The sequence below is a fragment of the Chenopodium album genome, chromosome 11 (genome assembly GCF_948465745.1).
Source record: "Chenopodium album chromosome 11, dcCheAlbu1.1, whole genome shotgun sequence".
NCBI classification, from domain to species: domain Eukaryota; kingdom Viridiplantae; phylum Streptophyta; class Magnoliopsida; order Caryophyllales; family Amaranthaceae; genus Chenopodium; species Chenopodium album.
The window spans coordinates 55,171,755-55,190,971 of NC_137844.1; the positions used below are offsets into that span (position 1 = coordinate 55,171,755).

Below are 19,217 nucleotides of genomic sequence, written 5' to 3' on the forward strand. Positions count from 1 at the left end.
TAGTGAAATATATATTTTAGGGATTTGGGTGATAGCAAAATAAAAAATAAAATTAAATATGTAGCAAATGTGACACACGATTCTTTTGCTGGTAGCAAATGTCAATTTACCCTTATTCTCATCTATACATTTAGAATTTTTAGGCTAATCTTTTTTACCATTGTTCACCCTTAATGAATACAAAGTATATTTAAAAGTTAAAAAGGAAATAATGTCGTGAAAGTACTATGTTTAAGATAAATTTACCAACATAGTAGTAGTAGCACTAGTAGGCTAGTAGTTGCTAAACTTTTACCATTATTCACCATTATAGTATAGAAAGTATATTGAGAAATTTAAAAGTTTTTTTTATTTTATTTATTTTTATTTTTTTTAGCCATTTAAAAAAAAAATTAAATAATGTTGTGATATATAGCACTATGTTTAAGAAAAATCTACTGATTTAGTAGTAGTAGTAGTTGTTTTTAAAGTGCTCGAATTTGTGCATGCCTTGCTAATTATAATTAATGTAGTACATCTAATTCACGTTATTAAATTATTATTTTTTAATTTGTGGCATAAGATAATGACTAAGGGCCTGTTCTGATTGACTGAATTGAATTGAACTTATTGGAGCCGAACTGAACAGAACTGAACTGAATATTTTATGAGAGAAGGAAATTAAGAATTGAACTAGACTGAACTTATTAGAACTGAACTGAACTGAGCTTAAAATAATCTGAAGAGAACATGCCCTAAATATACGGAGTACTTAATCCTACACCATTCGACAAGTCAAACCCTTAGAGGAAGAGTATATCGGGTAAAAGCGCCCCCAAGTCCCCCCAACTAAGCGCCTATTCACATTTACTAAAATGAGTGAAACTGAACTGAACTAAACTAAACTGATTGGAGCTGAACTGAACTGAACTGAACTGAAATGAAATTAAACTGAAGTGAACATGCCTAATATGGAACAAACTCCAAACATACATATAACCTCAAAGTCAAGAGATGGACCAAGGTTGCACCAATTAAGTTTGTGTGTCGAGTGTTGGGTTACTTAAGCAGTGGCGGATCCACGGGGTACATAGAGGTACAACTATACTCCCATTATAGAAATTTTTTTTTTTAAAAAAAAAAAAAAACTGTTAACAAAAAAGACCTTTAAAAAAAAAAAAAAGGTCTCTTAGGTGCTTCTATAGTAACAGGCGGTACAGGCCTAACCATGATGTGTGCTGCGCATATCTACAGTCTATATGATTAAATAAAAGGGATCAGTTTTATAAATAACTGGTCTCTTAAGTACTGTCATAATAGGGCACACTGTTTTATGAAGATTGAAAAAAAAAGTGACCCCTTTTTATGGATAACTGGTCTCTTAGGTGTGCTCTTTTGATTTTATTCACAAGCAACTTCTTTTTTATTTTTTTTTAAAATTATTTTCTACTAATGAAATCCTATATGTTCATGGATGTGACAATAATTATCTCTGTGCTTCATAATTTTTTCACACAAATTCATATCAATTCTTTTAGTAAAATAAAAAACTTTTTGTATTTTTCGTTGTAAATTTTCTTGTACTACATATCGTGCAATTAATATACTTGTGCGTTATATTATGGAAATGTGTCAAAGTAACATATATATTACAAGTATGTTTTAGTGTATATATATGTGAGTCGTTAGCTTAAAATTATAATTTGTATGGCTGAAATCTTTATTTAAGTGTAACCTTTAATTTATATAATTGCCTTATTATTTTGTTCAATTATAGACAAATTTAGAGGTGGAATACATGCAATGATGAATAAGAGTAAGAGTGAAATTAATAATTATTTGAAAGTCTAGTATGACAAATTTTGTGTTTTATAAAAAAAAAAAATTAACCAACCTAATTCCGTATCCTCATAACTAAATTTCTGAATCCGCCAATATACTTAACAATTTAGCCGTTTACACTAATACACATGTGCATTTATGGACCTAACGAGTTATGTACGGAAACTAGAAAAAAGCACAAGAAAATTCAAATAGGCAACCAACAATATATTAGTGATGGATTCGTTCAAACAAAAAATAGAAAACAAAAAAAAAAAGTGACGTATAGCTCTCGTGAAATAGACGAGTATACAAGTATGTGGAGAAAGGGGCTGAAAGTGCATGTTAGTAGTATAGGAAGTAGTTGTTCTGTCAATTAATAGTTTGGCCCAAATCATGATTATGGATAGAATTTTAAGGGCTTAAGCTTAATGGCCATAATTAAGACCAAGACTATTGTGTAAGTAGTAGGAGTAGTAAGTAGTAAAACTCTCTTAACTGAAACTAATCAGCTTTGGTGCAGTGCGCCACCTATATTATATTATGCATGTCATTAATCTCATGATTTCAAAATATTGGTGAAGTGGGATTGAAATATTACATACGTGTGTTGTCATATCTAATCACAAATTCATGATAAATACTTCCTCTATTTTTATTTAGTTACAACACACCCCTTTGGCACGCATATTAAGGAAGATATTAAACTAGATAAACGGAAAATTAATATACAAAATTTTAACACCTATAAGAAGAAGGGATAAGTTGCTACGGTTTAAATTTCATAGCTTAATTCATCCGTTTACCTAGTTTAATCACCTCATCGATAAGCGTGATATAAAAGGTGTGTTGCAAGTATAAAAAACAGAGGAAGTGTCACTTAGTTTAGGTAGTTAAAAGTTACTGGTGTAAAAGATGTCTATAAACACAAACTTTTACTACCTCCGTCTCATAAATTCTGCAACAAACTTGGTTGCACGTTTACCAAGATAAATTTTCTTAAGCAAAGATTAGTAAAAAAATGGCATGTGATTAATTGGATGAGAGAGAAAGTAACCACCAATAACACCCACCTTGTAACCCACCCTCTCACCACCACTAAGAATTGAAACCTCACCACCACCACCCAAAACCCACCTAACCAACTCACACCACCACCAATCAGCTCGCACCACCACCCAAAGCCCACCCAACCAACTCGCACCGTACCATCACCAATCAACTCGCACCACCACCCAAAACACACCTAACCAACTTGACCAACCACCAATTATTAACTCGCACCACCACCCAACAAACCCGACCAGCCGACAACTAACCCACCAAACCAACCAACCCGACCAACGACCTCCCAACAAACCCACCTAATCAACTCGCACCACCACCCAATAAACTCACCCAACCAACCCGACCAGTTGACCACCAACAAACCCACCCAATGAATCAAAACAACCACCTTACCACCTCCAACAAACCGAAACCCCAACAAACCACCAATAATGTAGATCTAAAACCCCAACAAACCACCACTAATTTAGATCTAAAACCATAACTTACCACCATCCAATTTCGATTTTGAAAAGGGGTGAACTTTGAAAAGCGGAAATGAGGCGGCGGCGACTTTGAAAAGGGGAAAAAAGGGGCAGCGGTGGCGAACTTGCGAGGGGAAATGATCGGCGACTTGATCTGAGTGGTGGTGGTGGTGCGGTGGTTGAGAGAGGGGAGAATAGTGCTGGTGCTGGTGGTGGTGGTCGTGGTTGATTGAGAGGGAGGAGAGATAAAAATTGGTGATGTTGGCGGTGGATGTGGTTGTGAGGAGGAAAGAGAATGTGGGTAGAGGTTTAATTATGGATAAATTGATTTGGGTTAAAAAGTTAATATGATGTTTATTGAAGTTAAGTAAAATTTTGTAAGGGTATTATTGTAAATTTACACCAAAAAATTTACTATATTAAGAAAGCTTTTTTTTTGTTGCACATAATGTGTAGCTTCCATTTTAGGTAATTGTTGTAGATTTTATGAAACGGAGGTAGTAAATGTGACTGGACACACCGTGTGACCAACCATTATGAGGGTTACTTTGTTAGTGCTATAGGGATTCTCGGTCAGAGATTACTTGGTCTGTTAAGAGTTAATCGGTTGGTCAAGGGTTACTCACTCGGTCATGGGTTACTAAGTTGGACAAGGGTTACTCAGTTAGAGATTACTCGGTCGGTTAGGAGTTACTCGGTCGATCAGGGGTTACTCATCGATTAGGGGTTACTTGTTATGTGTTAGCTGGCCACACAGTGTGATTAACCACACACAAAAGTTGCTCGTCTATAAATTTTTTTTTTTTTTCCAAAAACCGCAGCTTAACACATATTATTAATTCACCAAAAAAATATTAAAAGTCTTAATATTAATATACTTAAGTATAACCTTAAAATTAAGATCAAACCTCATCTATACTTACATAGGCAGAACCATAGTACAAAAGTACAGACGAGGTTTGATCTTAATTAAAATGTTGCTCAAATAATATTCCCCTTTTTTTTTCTTTTTTTTTTTTTTTTTTTTTTTTTGAAGGAACTCAAATAATAATCCCTAATATCTAATCATATTATTATTGTTGTTATTGCCAAAGCCTTTCATGACGTGGAATATGATTTTTAAGTTTTGTGTACTTTATGTGTGCTACTATGGTTTGCATGTTTGTTATCAACCCTTGTAATTGTTAATCGATACCAATTAACATGCAATCACTCGTTATAAGATTATGATAATGGCTTACATATCTTTTAATTCGGACTCTTAAATATAGTGATCACCTTTTATTAAATCTCATGGGCTATATTAATCAGCTTTAGTATATTAGTCTTAAGATGCTAATTTGATGATCATCTGGTTTAAGTCTCTTTCATTTAGTTGTCCTTTTTAAGAATCCAATAACAATTTTAAGTCCCCCTTTAAAGAATATTTAGTAGTTCTCTTCTTGTCCCTATCATGTCCCTTTCAAATCAACCTAATTTACAATATTGTTAAAAAACATTCACACGTGTCACGCTGTAGGTTTTTCAACAAGCCTATAATTTAACGACTCCATTACAAAGAATTTTTGTAGGATTCAACTTTAAACGATTGAAAATTAAATTTGATGAGAGTTAAAAAAAGGTTTTTGATATGAATTTGCAATTTGGTTAAGTAGACTCTAGTAGTCTAGCGTCTAATCTGTCTATAAAATGCGTAAACTTATAAGAACTTTTTAACTCAAACTTAGTCTTGTGGTTGTCTTCAAAGAGTATTAACTTGTAAGTCATCATTTCATGCATCAACAAGCCTAAATTCATGATCAACTAAGGAAATTTTTACAAATAAGAAATCTATTCATCTATGGTTTCCTTTATCATAACATTTCATTTTACAGTCTTACTTAGATTTCATTTTGCTGTTAAATTCTATCTCCATTAAAATCTAGATAGGTGATCATGATAAGGGTTCATTTTGTCATAGTATTCTCTCATAACAAGTGTTCATGCATTATTAGAAGTCAATTACACTTAGAGTTGTTTACATCTAAAGTCTCATACATCCAAAGATCCATTTTCATCTTAAGTTAGCTTCCATCCCTAGATCACTATATAACTCCCCCTCCCCTATAATATCCCATAGTTATACAATAAAGTAATTCTCGGTGTATCACTATTAATAAAGAAAAATTACAAATTAAGCAACAATCTTGTAATTAAGTCACCAAAGATATCCGGTTAGCAAAATATATTTGCAAATTACAGTGATATCAACAAATGTCAACCCAACATTTAATTACGTATAAATTATTATGAAAATGTCATGTACTAATATCGACCGGGATTGTTTGTTTACTTAGCTACTTAATTATCACTTAATTTGCAATGCTAATTATTCAAGGTGATAAACTTAGATTTAGCTCCACTTAAAATATACTTGTATATCTTTTTTCTTTTGTGTTTTTCTTTTCACAAGTGGTCAATTCAAAACCCAAATTTTTAATTTATTTTTTATTTTTTTCATTTTCAAAAACCTAGGCCCAATCTATCTCAGTGATAAGTTAATTTCATTCATGCAAACTCAACTCATCCATTTGTACTTATGTTGCATCATGGCCCATCATTCCACCTCATCATCTAAGTTCAATCCCTCTAGTTCACTATCCACATTTCATATAGTTCCAAGCATGTACCATTCATGCAACGACCATATCTACGCACAAATTTCTCAAGTTGCATGACATTATCAACCTGAAAACTTTGCAATAACTAAAAGGCGCGAAATGTTACTGGTGTTAAGTTATGCTAAGCAATGGACAAATTTTAAATGCTGGTTATACAATGCATCATAGCAGCAAATAATACACAGGATTTACTGATTTAGTACAAATATCAAGTTTAATTCTCCCAAAAAATCTTACACTCAAAAGACATCAGCCTTGTTAACTAGAATGACATCTAGCTCATCATGATCAGAGTCTGAACTACAGCGAAAGTATCTAACAAGCTAGAGTGTTGCACCCAAATACAATGTGGGAGGCTAAAGACAGTAGATCAGAAACAATTCCTGAGGTTGTAAAAGGCATTTTTTTTCCTTTTTAAAGACATGGAAGGAAACCGGCATAAGTAAATCTCTACAGAATACCTAGTCCAGAATGATTAGTAGTCAGTTGGAACTCTTAGAAGAAGTACGATTATGAACAGGTCCTACAGCAAGCCAGTTGGAAGAAATACATCAGACCTGCATGTTGTTAGCAACGTCAGAGCCCCAACATAGTACAGCTTTGTAGCATAACATAACATAACATAACAATATAGAGAGGGACCTTAGGCAATATATTGTGTAAGCGTAACTAACTACTAACAAACTTAATCCCATAATTGTGTAATTAAGCTTTTTAGCTTAATGTAAACAATGTAAGTATCTCTTGGAGCCTTAGGCAAAATATTCGTTCTTCAAACAATGACCATAACAAAATTTAATGCCCAATTTATATACAGATATACTTCCTCAAGCATGGTGAAGATATCCTTCCATGAATAAAAACTCTGTTCTACTTGTTTTTGCTCAAGAAAATCACATCAGCCTGAACTCATGATTGCATAAAAAGTAAATTTCTGATCCACTAGTTACTTATGACCTGTAGAAACTCTAATAATCATCGTAAAGGTATCTAGTAGATTTCCCACAGAAGATCAAGACAGGACAAGGACACAAAAATGTGTCATATTCACACATCAATTTGGGCAAGGACACAAAATGTATCATATTGATGATGAATGAAATCAGGAATTACAAGCATGAATTGTATGGAATTCAAATGCTCCTCACAAACTCTCTCAAACCCACTAAGAGTATGCAGATAGGGAAGAAGGGTCGAACCACAGGGAAACGAGTTAATTTATTCCTAATTAATCAATATAATCTAAATTATCAAGTAACCAATTTGTTATTATAAAAGGGAACTAAACTACTAAGAGTATAAGTGGGAAGAAATAAAAGTGGGAGAAAAATCAATGAAATAAAAGCCTAGGGAATAGGTTCACCAATAAACAATATTCCAGGATAAATCATAACAATCAATCATCGATGCATCAATTAATCAGATCATAAAGGGCTTTCGCTACGTATTACAATCACAAAATTAATTTACCGGTATTAAATTTCATCTCTCGAATCTCGATTTAACCATTTATAAATCAACCTGCCTATTAAAACTAGACCTAAACATCAATTCTCATCTCTCGAATCAATATTGTCAAACTCATGCATAAAAGATCAGGCCTAATCTAGTCACAGAGCATTAAATCAATCAATAGGAAATTAATCTAGCATTGACAATCAACAACAATAAATTACCCCTTCATATTATTTATGAATCCCCATAAACCCTAGAAAGAAAACTACTCAAACATAACTAAATATAAACTTAACAAAGCAATTAAAGGAGACATGATGAAAGAAATAAAGTAAATAGCTGAGATTAAAGTAGAAGAAATCGTTACCAAAGTAATCAGAATAAAGGAGTTGAATTAAGAACAAGGTAGAGAACAAAGTTAAAGAGGGAGAAAATAATATAAAACTAAGTAGAAAGATAAAGTCTAAGAGAAGAAGTAAAACAAATTAAAACTACTGCATCGTACTTATACCAAAAATCTCTAATTATTCCAAATTGGAAACTAAGTAATCGTTGAAGAAGCCTCCCCAGAAACACGCGCCCGATCGGGCGAAGGGCCACCCGATCGGGCGCGCCTTTTTCTTCGCAGCATGCTTCTGACAGCCGCGCCCAATCGAGCCAATGCTTGCCCGATTAGGCCCGGCCTAAATTGGAACCTTGGACTTCAATTGGGCTATTTCTTAACCCATCTTTGGATTTCCACTTAGGGGCTTTAACCATTCGGCCCAATGCTCGTATTTCACATGTCGAGCCCTTAAAACACCGGTTTGATAACTCTAACCGGCCTTGGGCTACAAAAAGCGGTCGTGCTCCTTCAATGTCCGAAGTCGCTCCATAAAATTCCGGGAAAATGCTCTAAAAGTGTAATTCCCTACAAAACTCAACCAAAACCACGAAAACATTAGAAAACACCAATTAGTAATAAAAGTGGCTCTAACGAGCCAAAAACACTACTAATTGTGACCATGGGACGAGGGTAAAATACCATATAAAATAGACATATCAAGAGTATCATTCAAATTTTAATTAAACTAATCATAGAGTAAAATTAAAAAAAAAAAGTATAATAATACAAAGTAATGTAACACCGATAAAAAAAATGTTCTAAGGTAGGTAATAAATTTTTCTAAAAGAGTCGTATGTTTGGTTTCTTTGATCCAAATTCTGAATGAGGAGGTGGCAGTGCTGGTTTCTTTTTTCTCTTGCCTTTTTCAAGTCTTCCTTTTGCTCTCTTGCTTCTTCCTTTTGTTACAGCACTTTTAGGATCAAGTATTGTTGGTACACTTGTGCTTGTACTAAATGCCGAAGAAACATCATTGCTCTGAGTGCTATCTGTCACATCAGGAATGTCAGAAGCAGCTTCTGCACCTTCTTCTCTCTGAGTAGTAGTAGCAAGTAAGTCTTCCGTCATTTTTAGACTATTTCTGAAGCGTTCTTCCATAAATACTTTTATCTATTCATTTTTCTTGACTTTTTAAGATTAAATTGTAGTATTTCCTCATCATTGTTTGCCTCCATGGTATATATGACTGTGTAGGATCCTGACTCTTCAACCTATTACATGTCTCTGTTTTTGCAAACTTAGTCCATATTTTTATAACATACTTGTCTAGTATTCTTGTTACTGAATGTAGGAGTAGAATTCTGATGCAACGATAACATAACCATCTAGATGCTTCAAAATTTTTACAAGTACACCATACACTTTGGCTCTCTTGTATGTAGTTTACTTGATGTGCAGACCATGGCTTGTCTTTTAGGGTTACTTGATAAAGTATGCATTCTTCAGTTGTTCCTATCATTTGAACAGTTGTTGTCATAGAGTATCCAAACTCCTCTTCAAAGTCTCTGAAGAGTGACAAAGTGAATACCTGTTCACCAAAATCATGAGCTAGATTTAAGCTGTTATATATTATGTGTTATTTATGAACTTTTGAGTGAAATTTTTACCTGTGCAGCATGCTTTAGTATTCCAGACAGTGGCAATGAAGTAAATGCTATTGACTTGCTACAAGTAAACTCATCATATTTCTCTGTGTTTCTCCAACGATTGGTTGTCTTCTTAAATATGGTATAAAATTATGTCAAGGTAGTTACTTTACTTGCTTTGAATCCTATAGCATGATTAGTTCTTTCACTCCTTTGTGATGACAAGATTTTCGCTGAAAAGAAATCTCTACTAAGGGCAGGACACCATTTCTCTTTTAATTCGTACACTCTTTTGTACCAAGAGTGTGCTGTCAAGTTATATTTTTGTATCATTGCCTGCCACTTTTCTTTAAATTCTTGTTCTGTGACACACCATTTTAAGCACTGGTTGAATGCATACTTGAACTCTTTGTCTTTTTTTAGAGCCCCATATCTGGTTATTGCATTTTGTTCCAAATGCCAGATACAAAGTCTATGTCTTGTATTGAGAAGCACCTACATTCAAAATAAGAGGTCACTTTATGAATCAAAAAGGATCACTTTATGCAGTAAAAAGGATCACTTTATGTAGTAAAAAGGATCACTTTATACACTAAAAATTGTAACTTATTACTTAGGGTCACTTTAAGCAGTAAATATAAACTTATTACCTGCTCAATTGCATTTGCCATTGCTTGGTCCTGGTCAGTGAATATTGAAGTTGGTTTTTTACCCTCCATAGCTTTCAAGAAGGTTTCTATAGCCACACAAACAATTCAGTTTTTTCATCCCCAATAAAAGCACATGCAAACATACAATTATGTCAATGATTGTTTATGCCAACAAATGGAGCACATATAAGATTACACCAGTTGGTTATGTATGTTGTATCAAAGACAAGAACATCTCCATATAATAGTCTTCTAGCATCATCGAATCTCTCCAAAATATATTGGAAATTCTTCCTTCATTGTCAAACTTCACTCTAAAAAAAAGTTTGGATCCTCTTATTGTTCTTGATTTAAAAGGTTCACTAAAGTTTGAGTATCTCCAGCCTGAATTTGCTCCATTCTTAACCTTGAACAGAAATTTAGGTGATCTACAACATTGTGCCCTATATTCGGTTCTCCTCCAGCTTCAGTAGCCATGTAATTGTAATTGTCCATTGTAGTCAAACCTGAAGATTTCATTGTTTTGATTGCTTCGGCTTTTTCTTCTGTCATTTTTCTTTCAGAACGATGCAAGTAATGCCACTGTGACCTTGTTAGTTCGTGGCTATGTTGTATTACATGTGACACCACCTCAATCTGTCCTTCTTTATTAAGTTTTGCTCTTATGCTTGCCTTACAATCAAATAGTGTGATGGCTATTTGATTTTGCTTTCTTGTTTTCACATTTATATTCTCTTCATCAGTCCTATCAACCAATTTTGTTTTCTTGTCACCTGAATTTCTCTTTCTTTCAGCAGAACACACATAATATTTTCACTTACTATCTTTGTCTTTGTGATGCATCTAGTTGTATGTTTTCTAATTGAAAACCCGAGTATAGCTGCATGCTTTTCATACAATTCCAAGATTTATTCAAAAGTTTGTCTTACCACACCAATAAATGATCCTCTAAGATCTAAACCAGAAGCATCAATTGAATTTGCATCTGTGATTTAACACTGTCATATCAGATAAGCAGTAGCAGCATATCATTATGTTTAGAGAAACTATGTTTTATATGGGTCACTTTTATGCATAAAAAGGGTCACCTTTATTTATAAAAAGGGTCACCTTTGCATAATAATTACAAGGTTGATTATACGTGTAATACCCCGTATTTTTATACGTATTTTTCTAATTAATTAATTAATTATTATTTTCTAAAAAGGGTATTTTAGTAATTTTACTTACTATTTAAATCTTGGAGCCAAAACGATATTTGAATTTTGGCGCCAAAAGTATTTTAAAAACAAATTATTATTTTGGATAAGATTTATTATCCATTTATCCTATTTTAAAAACCGGATTATTTATATATTTTGGATATTTTAATTAAGGCAAAAGCTATATTTTATTATTATTTTAATAAGTATGAAAATCCCATTTATTTGGCTAATAAATTTATTAGTTAAATTATTTGGTGAATATTTGGTATTTTATTATTTAATTATTTATTACAATAAATATTATTTACACAATTATTTTAATTCCTTAAAACTAGCAAAATAATTTCCTAAAGTACTAAATAGGAGGGCCGAAAATATGAGCTTAGGAAAGCTCAAAAATTTCAGCCATCCCATGTAGATTTTGGGAAAAATATTTTTTTGGTAAATTGTATTTTTAATTATCTCCTTAAAATCTCCTATTTTCCTTAAATCTAATTCTCCATCTTTTTAGTATCCAATCATTTTATTTTCTTGTCATCTATTTTTCTTAATTATTCCCCAAGTAATTCCAATTTCCTTAATATTTTTCATGACAATCATACCTTCCATATTCAATTATACACAATCTCTTCAATATCAAAACTTTCCTTAAATCTTTACTCACTTCTCCAAGTAATCCCTTAAACCCTACTTACCATAATTCTTCCCAAATTCTCTTACCATAATTCTTGCATGAGCTAGCCTATAAATACCCCTCCATACCTCTCACATTCTTCACACCAATTCTCTTCTTTTCTTCTCCTCTTTAAAGCCAATTTTCGGGCACCTCTGGTCAGTTTTTGGGGTATTGCTGTTTCACAAAAGATTGTTCCTCTCAAAAAATCCTTGAGGTTAGGCTCAAGAATCACCCAATTCGGAGTTATATCAAAGGAGTTATAGCCTCTGCAAGTTCTGCCTATTATTTCCAATGAAAATCCAATTCTTCTCTTTTCCTTGGTTTCTTATCTTTTCTCTTTCTCTTCTCTTATTCAATTATTATTATTATTATGGGGGATTTATAAAAATTATTATGAGTAGTTTTAATTATATAAATTAGATTTTTAATGATGTTTATGAAAATTAATTTAAAAGGTTCATGTACATATAGTTGAGGGTTTTTAATTTCATTGTTGTGATTATTTGTTAACCTTATATTAATTAAGGTTATATTTATTTGTAGGGTGTTTTTGATCAAGCTACTTGAGAGTTCTTTTGAAGTGTTTTTGGCTAAGCAAGGATCAAGATACGTTAGGTGGCTAGATACCTTGAAAGTGATCGATTTGAATGAGCATGTTTGAATAATTTTATGGTGATTGAATTAAATTAACTCGAATTATGGTTTATGAAATAAAAGTATGTTTAAAAGATTGGTTTTAATAATTGAATTGGAGTATTGATTTTTATAACATGTTTTGATTAATTAATTTATTATTCATGTTTAAAAAGGATTGGTTTTGAAAGCTTGTTGGATTTATAAAAAAGAAGGGAGTTTGAATTATTATTATTAAAGGTTGGAATTATTGGATTTAAAGAGGATTTATTTAATCATTGAATTAAATTTATTATTTATGCTTTATAAGCATGTTAGTAATCCCACTATGCGGATTTGGTATTTTGATAAGGTCTGTATGACCGGGTCTTTCCTCAAGAATAGCCTTGTAACATAAGGAGACTAGCTTGGGGGGTGTGCACACTTGGGAGAGGAATTGGTTTAATTGGTTTTAAAATAATTGGAATTGGTTTTATTGATTATTGGGATTTGAATATTGAGAATTGGTTTTGAATCATGAGTTTGGAATTATTGGAATAATTATTGGAATTGATTTCAAAAGCATGTTTGCAAATAAATTGAGTTTAATTATCTTGCACTTACCGTACTTAGCATATTTTGCTAACCCGTATTTCTTATTTGTTTTGGTTCGCCCTGTTTACCGTAATGGTAAGCAGTGTTATTTCAGGTGGAGTGAATAAATTGATGCATTGGAGTCCCGGGATTTGGTTTCACTAAATTAGGAATTTTGGTCTTGTATTTAAATTGAGTACTCATAACATTGGTTTCTATCTATAGTTATTATTAATAAAGAAGAGTTTTGAAGTTTCCGCTGCAAAGTATTGTTTTGTTAGTAAGTTGAGTAGCCTTGCGTAATCACGCGGCGGTAATACGCCTAAGTCTATCTCTACGGTATAATTATACGTATTATACTAGTATTTCCGTAGAGGGAGATTTGGGGGTGTTACAATACGTTTTATAACAAAAAGGTAACATGAGAGTTTACAAAAGGGTAACATTTGTGTATACAAAGGGTCACCTTTATGCTTAAAAAGGGTAACATTCGTTCACACAAAGAATAACAAAATTCAGCACATTAACTTCAAAATTCAGTTTCATTCCAAGGTTGATTATATCAAAGTTACCTTCAGTTTCATTTGATTTCGATGTTTGTGCTAAATTTGAATCAATTGACTTACGAGGAACCACTTGATTTTCTTCTACATGGTCAATTTGATTACCTCTAGTGTCCTGATTCGTGCTTATACTTTCTCTATCCTCATTCATTAATGGCGCTTCTCTGTGTCTATCATCAATTCGAGTAGTTTCTATGTTATCTTCTACAAAATTCTCTGTTTCATTTTCTATTATTGTGCGATTTAGGTCGAAATCACCTAACAATGGTGTTTGAATTTGCCTCTGCTGTTGTAGAAAATCGTGGATCAAATTACTGCAATTTGATGAATTGAAGTTTGCTGATGAATCCTCCATTGATGATCGAATCGATCGAATCCCTAAGGTAATCAATTTTTCTCTCTCCTCCATTGTTGCGTTTTCTTTCTCCTCCATTGTTGCGTTTTCTCTCTTTCTCTCTCCTCCATTGTTCTCAGTTTTTTGCGTTTTTTATGAAATTTAAAAATAAATTTTTTTAAAAAAAAAAAAAAGCACGTATGGCAGCACCCGATTTACAATAAATTATTGTAAACCGGGTGCATGCAAAATTTTTTGAAAGTCAAAACGTGTCAACTAATAAAAAACGGAGGTAATACAAAATAAAGCGCAAAATTAAAGGTTTAAGATACACGGAGTATTATACATACATTGAGCCAGGGACTGCGAATGACTCACTGAGTTGAGACGGCAACTCCCACAGGAGAGTGAAGATTGGAGTAAATTAATTTTTGGTAAATTTGAGAATTACTCGTAATAAAGTTACTATTATACCCTTACTAACTTGTTTGATAGAGTGAATTTTGGTAAATTTTTGATTAATGGCTCGTAATAAGTTACTAAAATAGCCTCCATTTTACAAGTACCTAATATTGACTTATCGAGGGTAGATTACTAAAATAGCCTCCATTTTACAAGTACCTAATATTGACTTATTGAGGGTAGAATTGATTTTGTCAATGTTGATATGAGTTTATGAGGTAAATTACTAGTCGGTTCTCTTAACGAATAAATATTCTGTATTTTAAATGTTTAAATGTAGACGTTACCTAGTTTAATTGAAGTTTTACGGGATGTCAATCTATATCATATAATGATTTTTCTCATAATCATCCCTCCACGACAAATCCATTACACTTGTATTAGTTGTATATATAACTCTCAATAAACAGACACAAACAACCCAAAATAAAGACATTTTTGGGAAGTAATTTGAAGTCTTTTAATATATGGAGTAACACAAAGTTTTATATGTGGCTGGAGTTACTCAGTCAAAGGTTATTCGGTCGGTTAGAGGTTACTCGGTGAGTATTTTGATATGTGTCAACTTGCCGCACGGTGTGACTAGCCACATATTAAATATAAAAATAAAAAAAGCGGGAGTGTGGATTTTGTCCAACAAAAAAAAAAATTAAACTTTACAACAACTAATATTGACTTTGATTTTTATCCTTTTAGTATGTAAACACATGTTCAGTAAAATGTTGTTTAATAGCCTCTTTTTATTGGTGTATAGTAGTTATTATGACATATTGTTGATAATTACCACCCAGCAATTTTACCAAATATCTTTGTAAATAATTAGTACTTGTAGCCATTCTAAACAATCCATTCAAATTATCATTAATTGTTCAAACAAAAGTCAATTCAACAACAATAGATGGACAAGTGTTGTGTTAGATAGATGTATATTCACACTTTTCACACTTATCTTTCCATGTTCACCCATGATCACTTTGTACCCGTTATTTTGGATTTTGATCCATCTCTTAGAGTCTTAGGGTAGTCAATAGTAATGGTGTTTGATAAAATTGTTATTCCACATTTTCACTATGAATATGGATGATTTCTCGTCTTTGGAAGTGTAGTCTTGACCATGCTCTCTAACAAAAGAAATTCTAATGCAATGAACAACATAACAAGTTAAAGTCGATAATTATCGTGTTGAAAACATTAACTTTAAACCAACTTAATTAATCTCATGTCAAACTCTTTGTCATTAGGTGCAATTTAGGTTAGGATAACTTATGCCAACTCTAAACGTCCGATTCATCAAAAACACAATAAATTGAATTGTTGCCGGCCTTGCCGCCCCAAGGACAATGCTCTTTCTTGATGGGCTTGCAAATAATACAGATGACAATGAAAATGACCTAACAGAAACTGTAAAAGGGAAAAAAGAAGAGCTAGACATAATCAAGGCAAAGGAAGTAAAAAGAGGAACAAAGAAGACAGCAGCCAATGATTTCCCCCTGCAATTTCCATGCTTATCTAACATAAAGAGCATTAAAGTAAAGGCCCTAATTTCAGGGGGAAAGCTAAATTGCAACCAAAGAAGCCGTAGCTTGCCCAACACCCTTCACCCAGCCCTACAATGACAGGATATTTACTTTAGTCTTTAATGCAGATTTTTTTTTTTTTTTTTTTTTTTTTTTTTTGGTGGATAGGTTGGCTAGGTATATTCTCGGCCTTCGGATCCAGGCCATCTTGGACCACTCGTCGAACCTCAACACCCAGACCCGAATCTGACTAGACCTCAATGCATAGTCGTTGTTAGACCCTATACAGAGAAATGATGCATCCGAGACTCAATTCAAGTTGTTCTGCAGCATATCCGAGATGTGGCTTTGATGCCACAAGATCACTGACTAGATTGGCTCTACTAATGAAATTTGCAAAACACGTGTAGCAAAGGAACTTTTATCATAAATAAACCTGAATAATTTAATCTAGATTTATGCTAGATTCGCGGCTCTTCCATGGGTGATTAATCACAGTACAGAGAAGGGGACATAAATTTTACAGCACAAACACAAATTACATGAACATAAAATTCATTAGATATAATCATATTAGCTAATGGAATTCATTGCATGAATCAGATCACTTGCACATTCAAATGTCTGCTTAAGGCAGAATTCAGCATCTCTTAAAAGACTCTTCCAGAAACTATACAGACAGAAATCTTGTTAGCAGCACAAGCAAAATCAGCAGCTATGCTCTTTTCTTTGTTCCCACCCCCTTCCCACCAAAGAAAAATAAAAAAAGTTTAATAAAGAGATTACGGAGTAAACTAAATTTCTCGGATACTAATCTTTCTTTGAGGAAGCCCTGCTACTGGCTACACTCCATTGATCTGAAAACCCGGTAGAGGCGGCCCCATTGCAGCCACATTTTGCTACGGTTCTGACACTCTCAATCAACTCCTCAGTGCGCGCTTCTTGTGACAGTATCTCTACCAACTGCTCTGGAGTTATCACCAGCTTCACCTTCCAAACTCCTTCTTTTGCTCCTCCTTTATTGCTGTACCTCGAAAAGACATCAGTATTTGATCTCTTGAGAACATTGCTTTGAGTTGTACTCCTGCTATCAAAGGACATCCTATAACCTGCATTCCCTCCTGTTGTACCTGTAGGTATACTCTTGGATCTAACATGCCCTACCTTAACATCAAACTCGTCTTTATATTCTTTACTCGTATGAAGCGGAAGAAGCAAGTACGAAACTCCAGGATGAAGCTCTTCATTGTTTAGCAACGGCTTCCAGAAGAGATCATCACTCTTGAAAATGGCGTGGCAAGGAAATTCTTCCAAGATAAAGCCTACTGTTATAGGGCCATGGAATTCCATAATACCGCCATTTGCTGTGACAACTTGGATGGTCTCAGCCTCCTCCGCACCTCCCATGCCACCAAACAAGCAATTTCCCATGATGACTAGTACTAACTACTGGTTTGCTCCAACTATAAGAGGCTTTTTTGACACAGAAAGCATTTTCCAGTCATCCCCCTAATTTCAGCAATGCAGTTATGCTGATCTAGTGGGATTCTGGTATAAATGCAGGGGGGTTGGTTTTGGTCGGCAAATTATTGAGTTATAACTTATGAAAAAAACAAAAACTAGTTTTAAACCCGGGCAATGCCACGACTATATTCTAAAATAGTGAAGTATTAAATTCATGTTCCCCTGGTCCCCTCACCTCAATCTTTACTAATCTTTTGACTAACAAATGATAAGAGAACAAACAAAAAGCGATTCATCTTATAACAAGAAAACCGAGATCTAAGAGTAATTCAACGTCACGCTACGAGCACATATAAATAAGCCAGTGTTAAGCAGTGGTCTGAATCTGATGGTGTCTCCAACATCCACAGACTAAGCCAAAGAAAGATGGTCAAAAACACACCCAAGACTCATTGAAGTGGTCCACTAAACCTCATCATAACCTTCACTTTCCCTTTAACAAAGGCTATGTCTATATTCTATACCAAGGAATAAGATTTTTTATTTCCCGCTGCTTTTAAAAACAAACAATATTCCCAATCCCAAAGTACCACTATCCTTTTAAAGTAAGTGGAGTTTTATGCAGCAATTAACTGCAGTTTGCAGCTAAAAAGGTTTATATTAGTGGTTGTTAACTCCACTAATACATGCACTTCTAATTAAAGAAACATCAAAACTACAAAATAGAATATATTGCCCTCAAAATCCTCTAACTTTAAGCCTGAATCCACCTTATAACCACATTCCTAATGCAAATGACTTATATAGTATCTGGCAGCTCAAAAGGTAACAAAAGTATGCAACTTAATAGAAAAGAAATACTAATATATTGAAGTAAGAACCACTAATAACTTTCCATACATGTAAAGATGTAACAGTGTAACACCCCACTCACATATTCATTTTAAAAAAAAAAATAATAAAATAAAATAAAATAGGTTTAGTCCGACACAGTGCATAGAGTTTAGAGTTCATTCACAATTATTTCTACCAAAACCCTGCATAAACTTCGGGAGAAAATGATGTACATGAACTTGACGATGGTTCCCGACTTTAAATCCACCCAATGCCCAGTAGCTCCCTTTAGATTTTTGTAAAGAAGAAAAGGAAAAATCAACAATAGCATATTAGCATCCCACTTTTTTACACTTTAACATGTTCGGTATCTTGCACAGGCTGCACTACTTTTACTAATTACTGCCAGCGCAAAGATTGAGACAGATACTGCTTAATGACAGTCTGTTACTCAAGTAACTCCATTAATATGATGTAATAACTACCAAAAGGTTCCAGTTGCTAGAAGCTTCCTGTATCCCCTCAGGGGACAGATGACAGTTTGTAACTTCCAAAACCCAAGCTCAATTTTCACAGTAAAGTGCAAGTATAATATCACCAAATTCCAGGTCTCAGAAACAATAACAAATCTATAATGGTTTCACATCCCCATGGGAACGTTATAAGTTTTCCATGCAACCTATATGAGCCTTCGCATGTCTTCCACCTTGTTGGTCCATGTCTAAACATTACAGCCTGTGGCGGGTTTTCAACGGACTTTTCAGACCCTCTATGATAATCGAGTATCAAAACCTAGCAAGGTGTTTGTTTGGAGGGATAGAAAAAGGAGGATAGGGATAAAAGAAAAGAGATTCAAATTTTGCCTTGTTTGTTTAAGGGGATAGGGATAAC

General features: G+C 33.6%; 1 protein-coding gene across 1 annotated transcript; it reads right to left on the reverse strand.

Moving 5' to 3' along the window:
* Window positions 1-16,838: 16,838 nt before the first annotated feature.
* Window positions 16,839-17,459, reverse strand: LOC145566900 (uncharacterized). The gene has a single exon (XM_081626172.1). It carries the CDS (start codon window positions 17,457-17,459, stop codon window positions 16,839-16,841), a length of 621 nt encoding a protein of 206 aa, XP_081482298.1.
* Window positions 17,460-19,217: the final 1,758 nt, after the last annotated feature.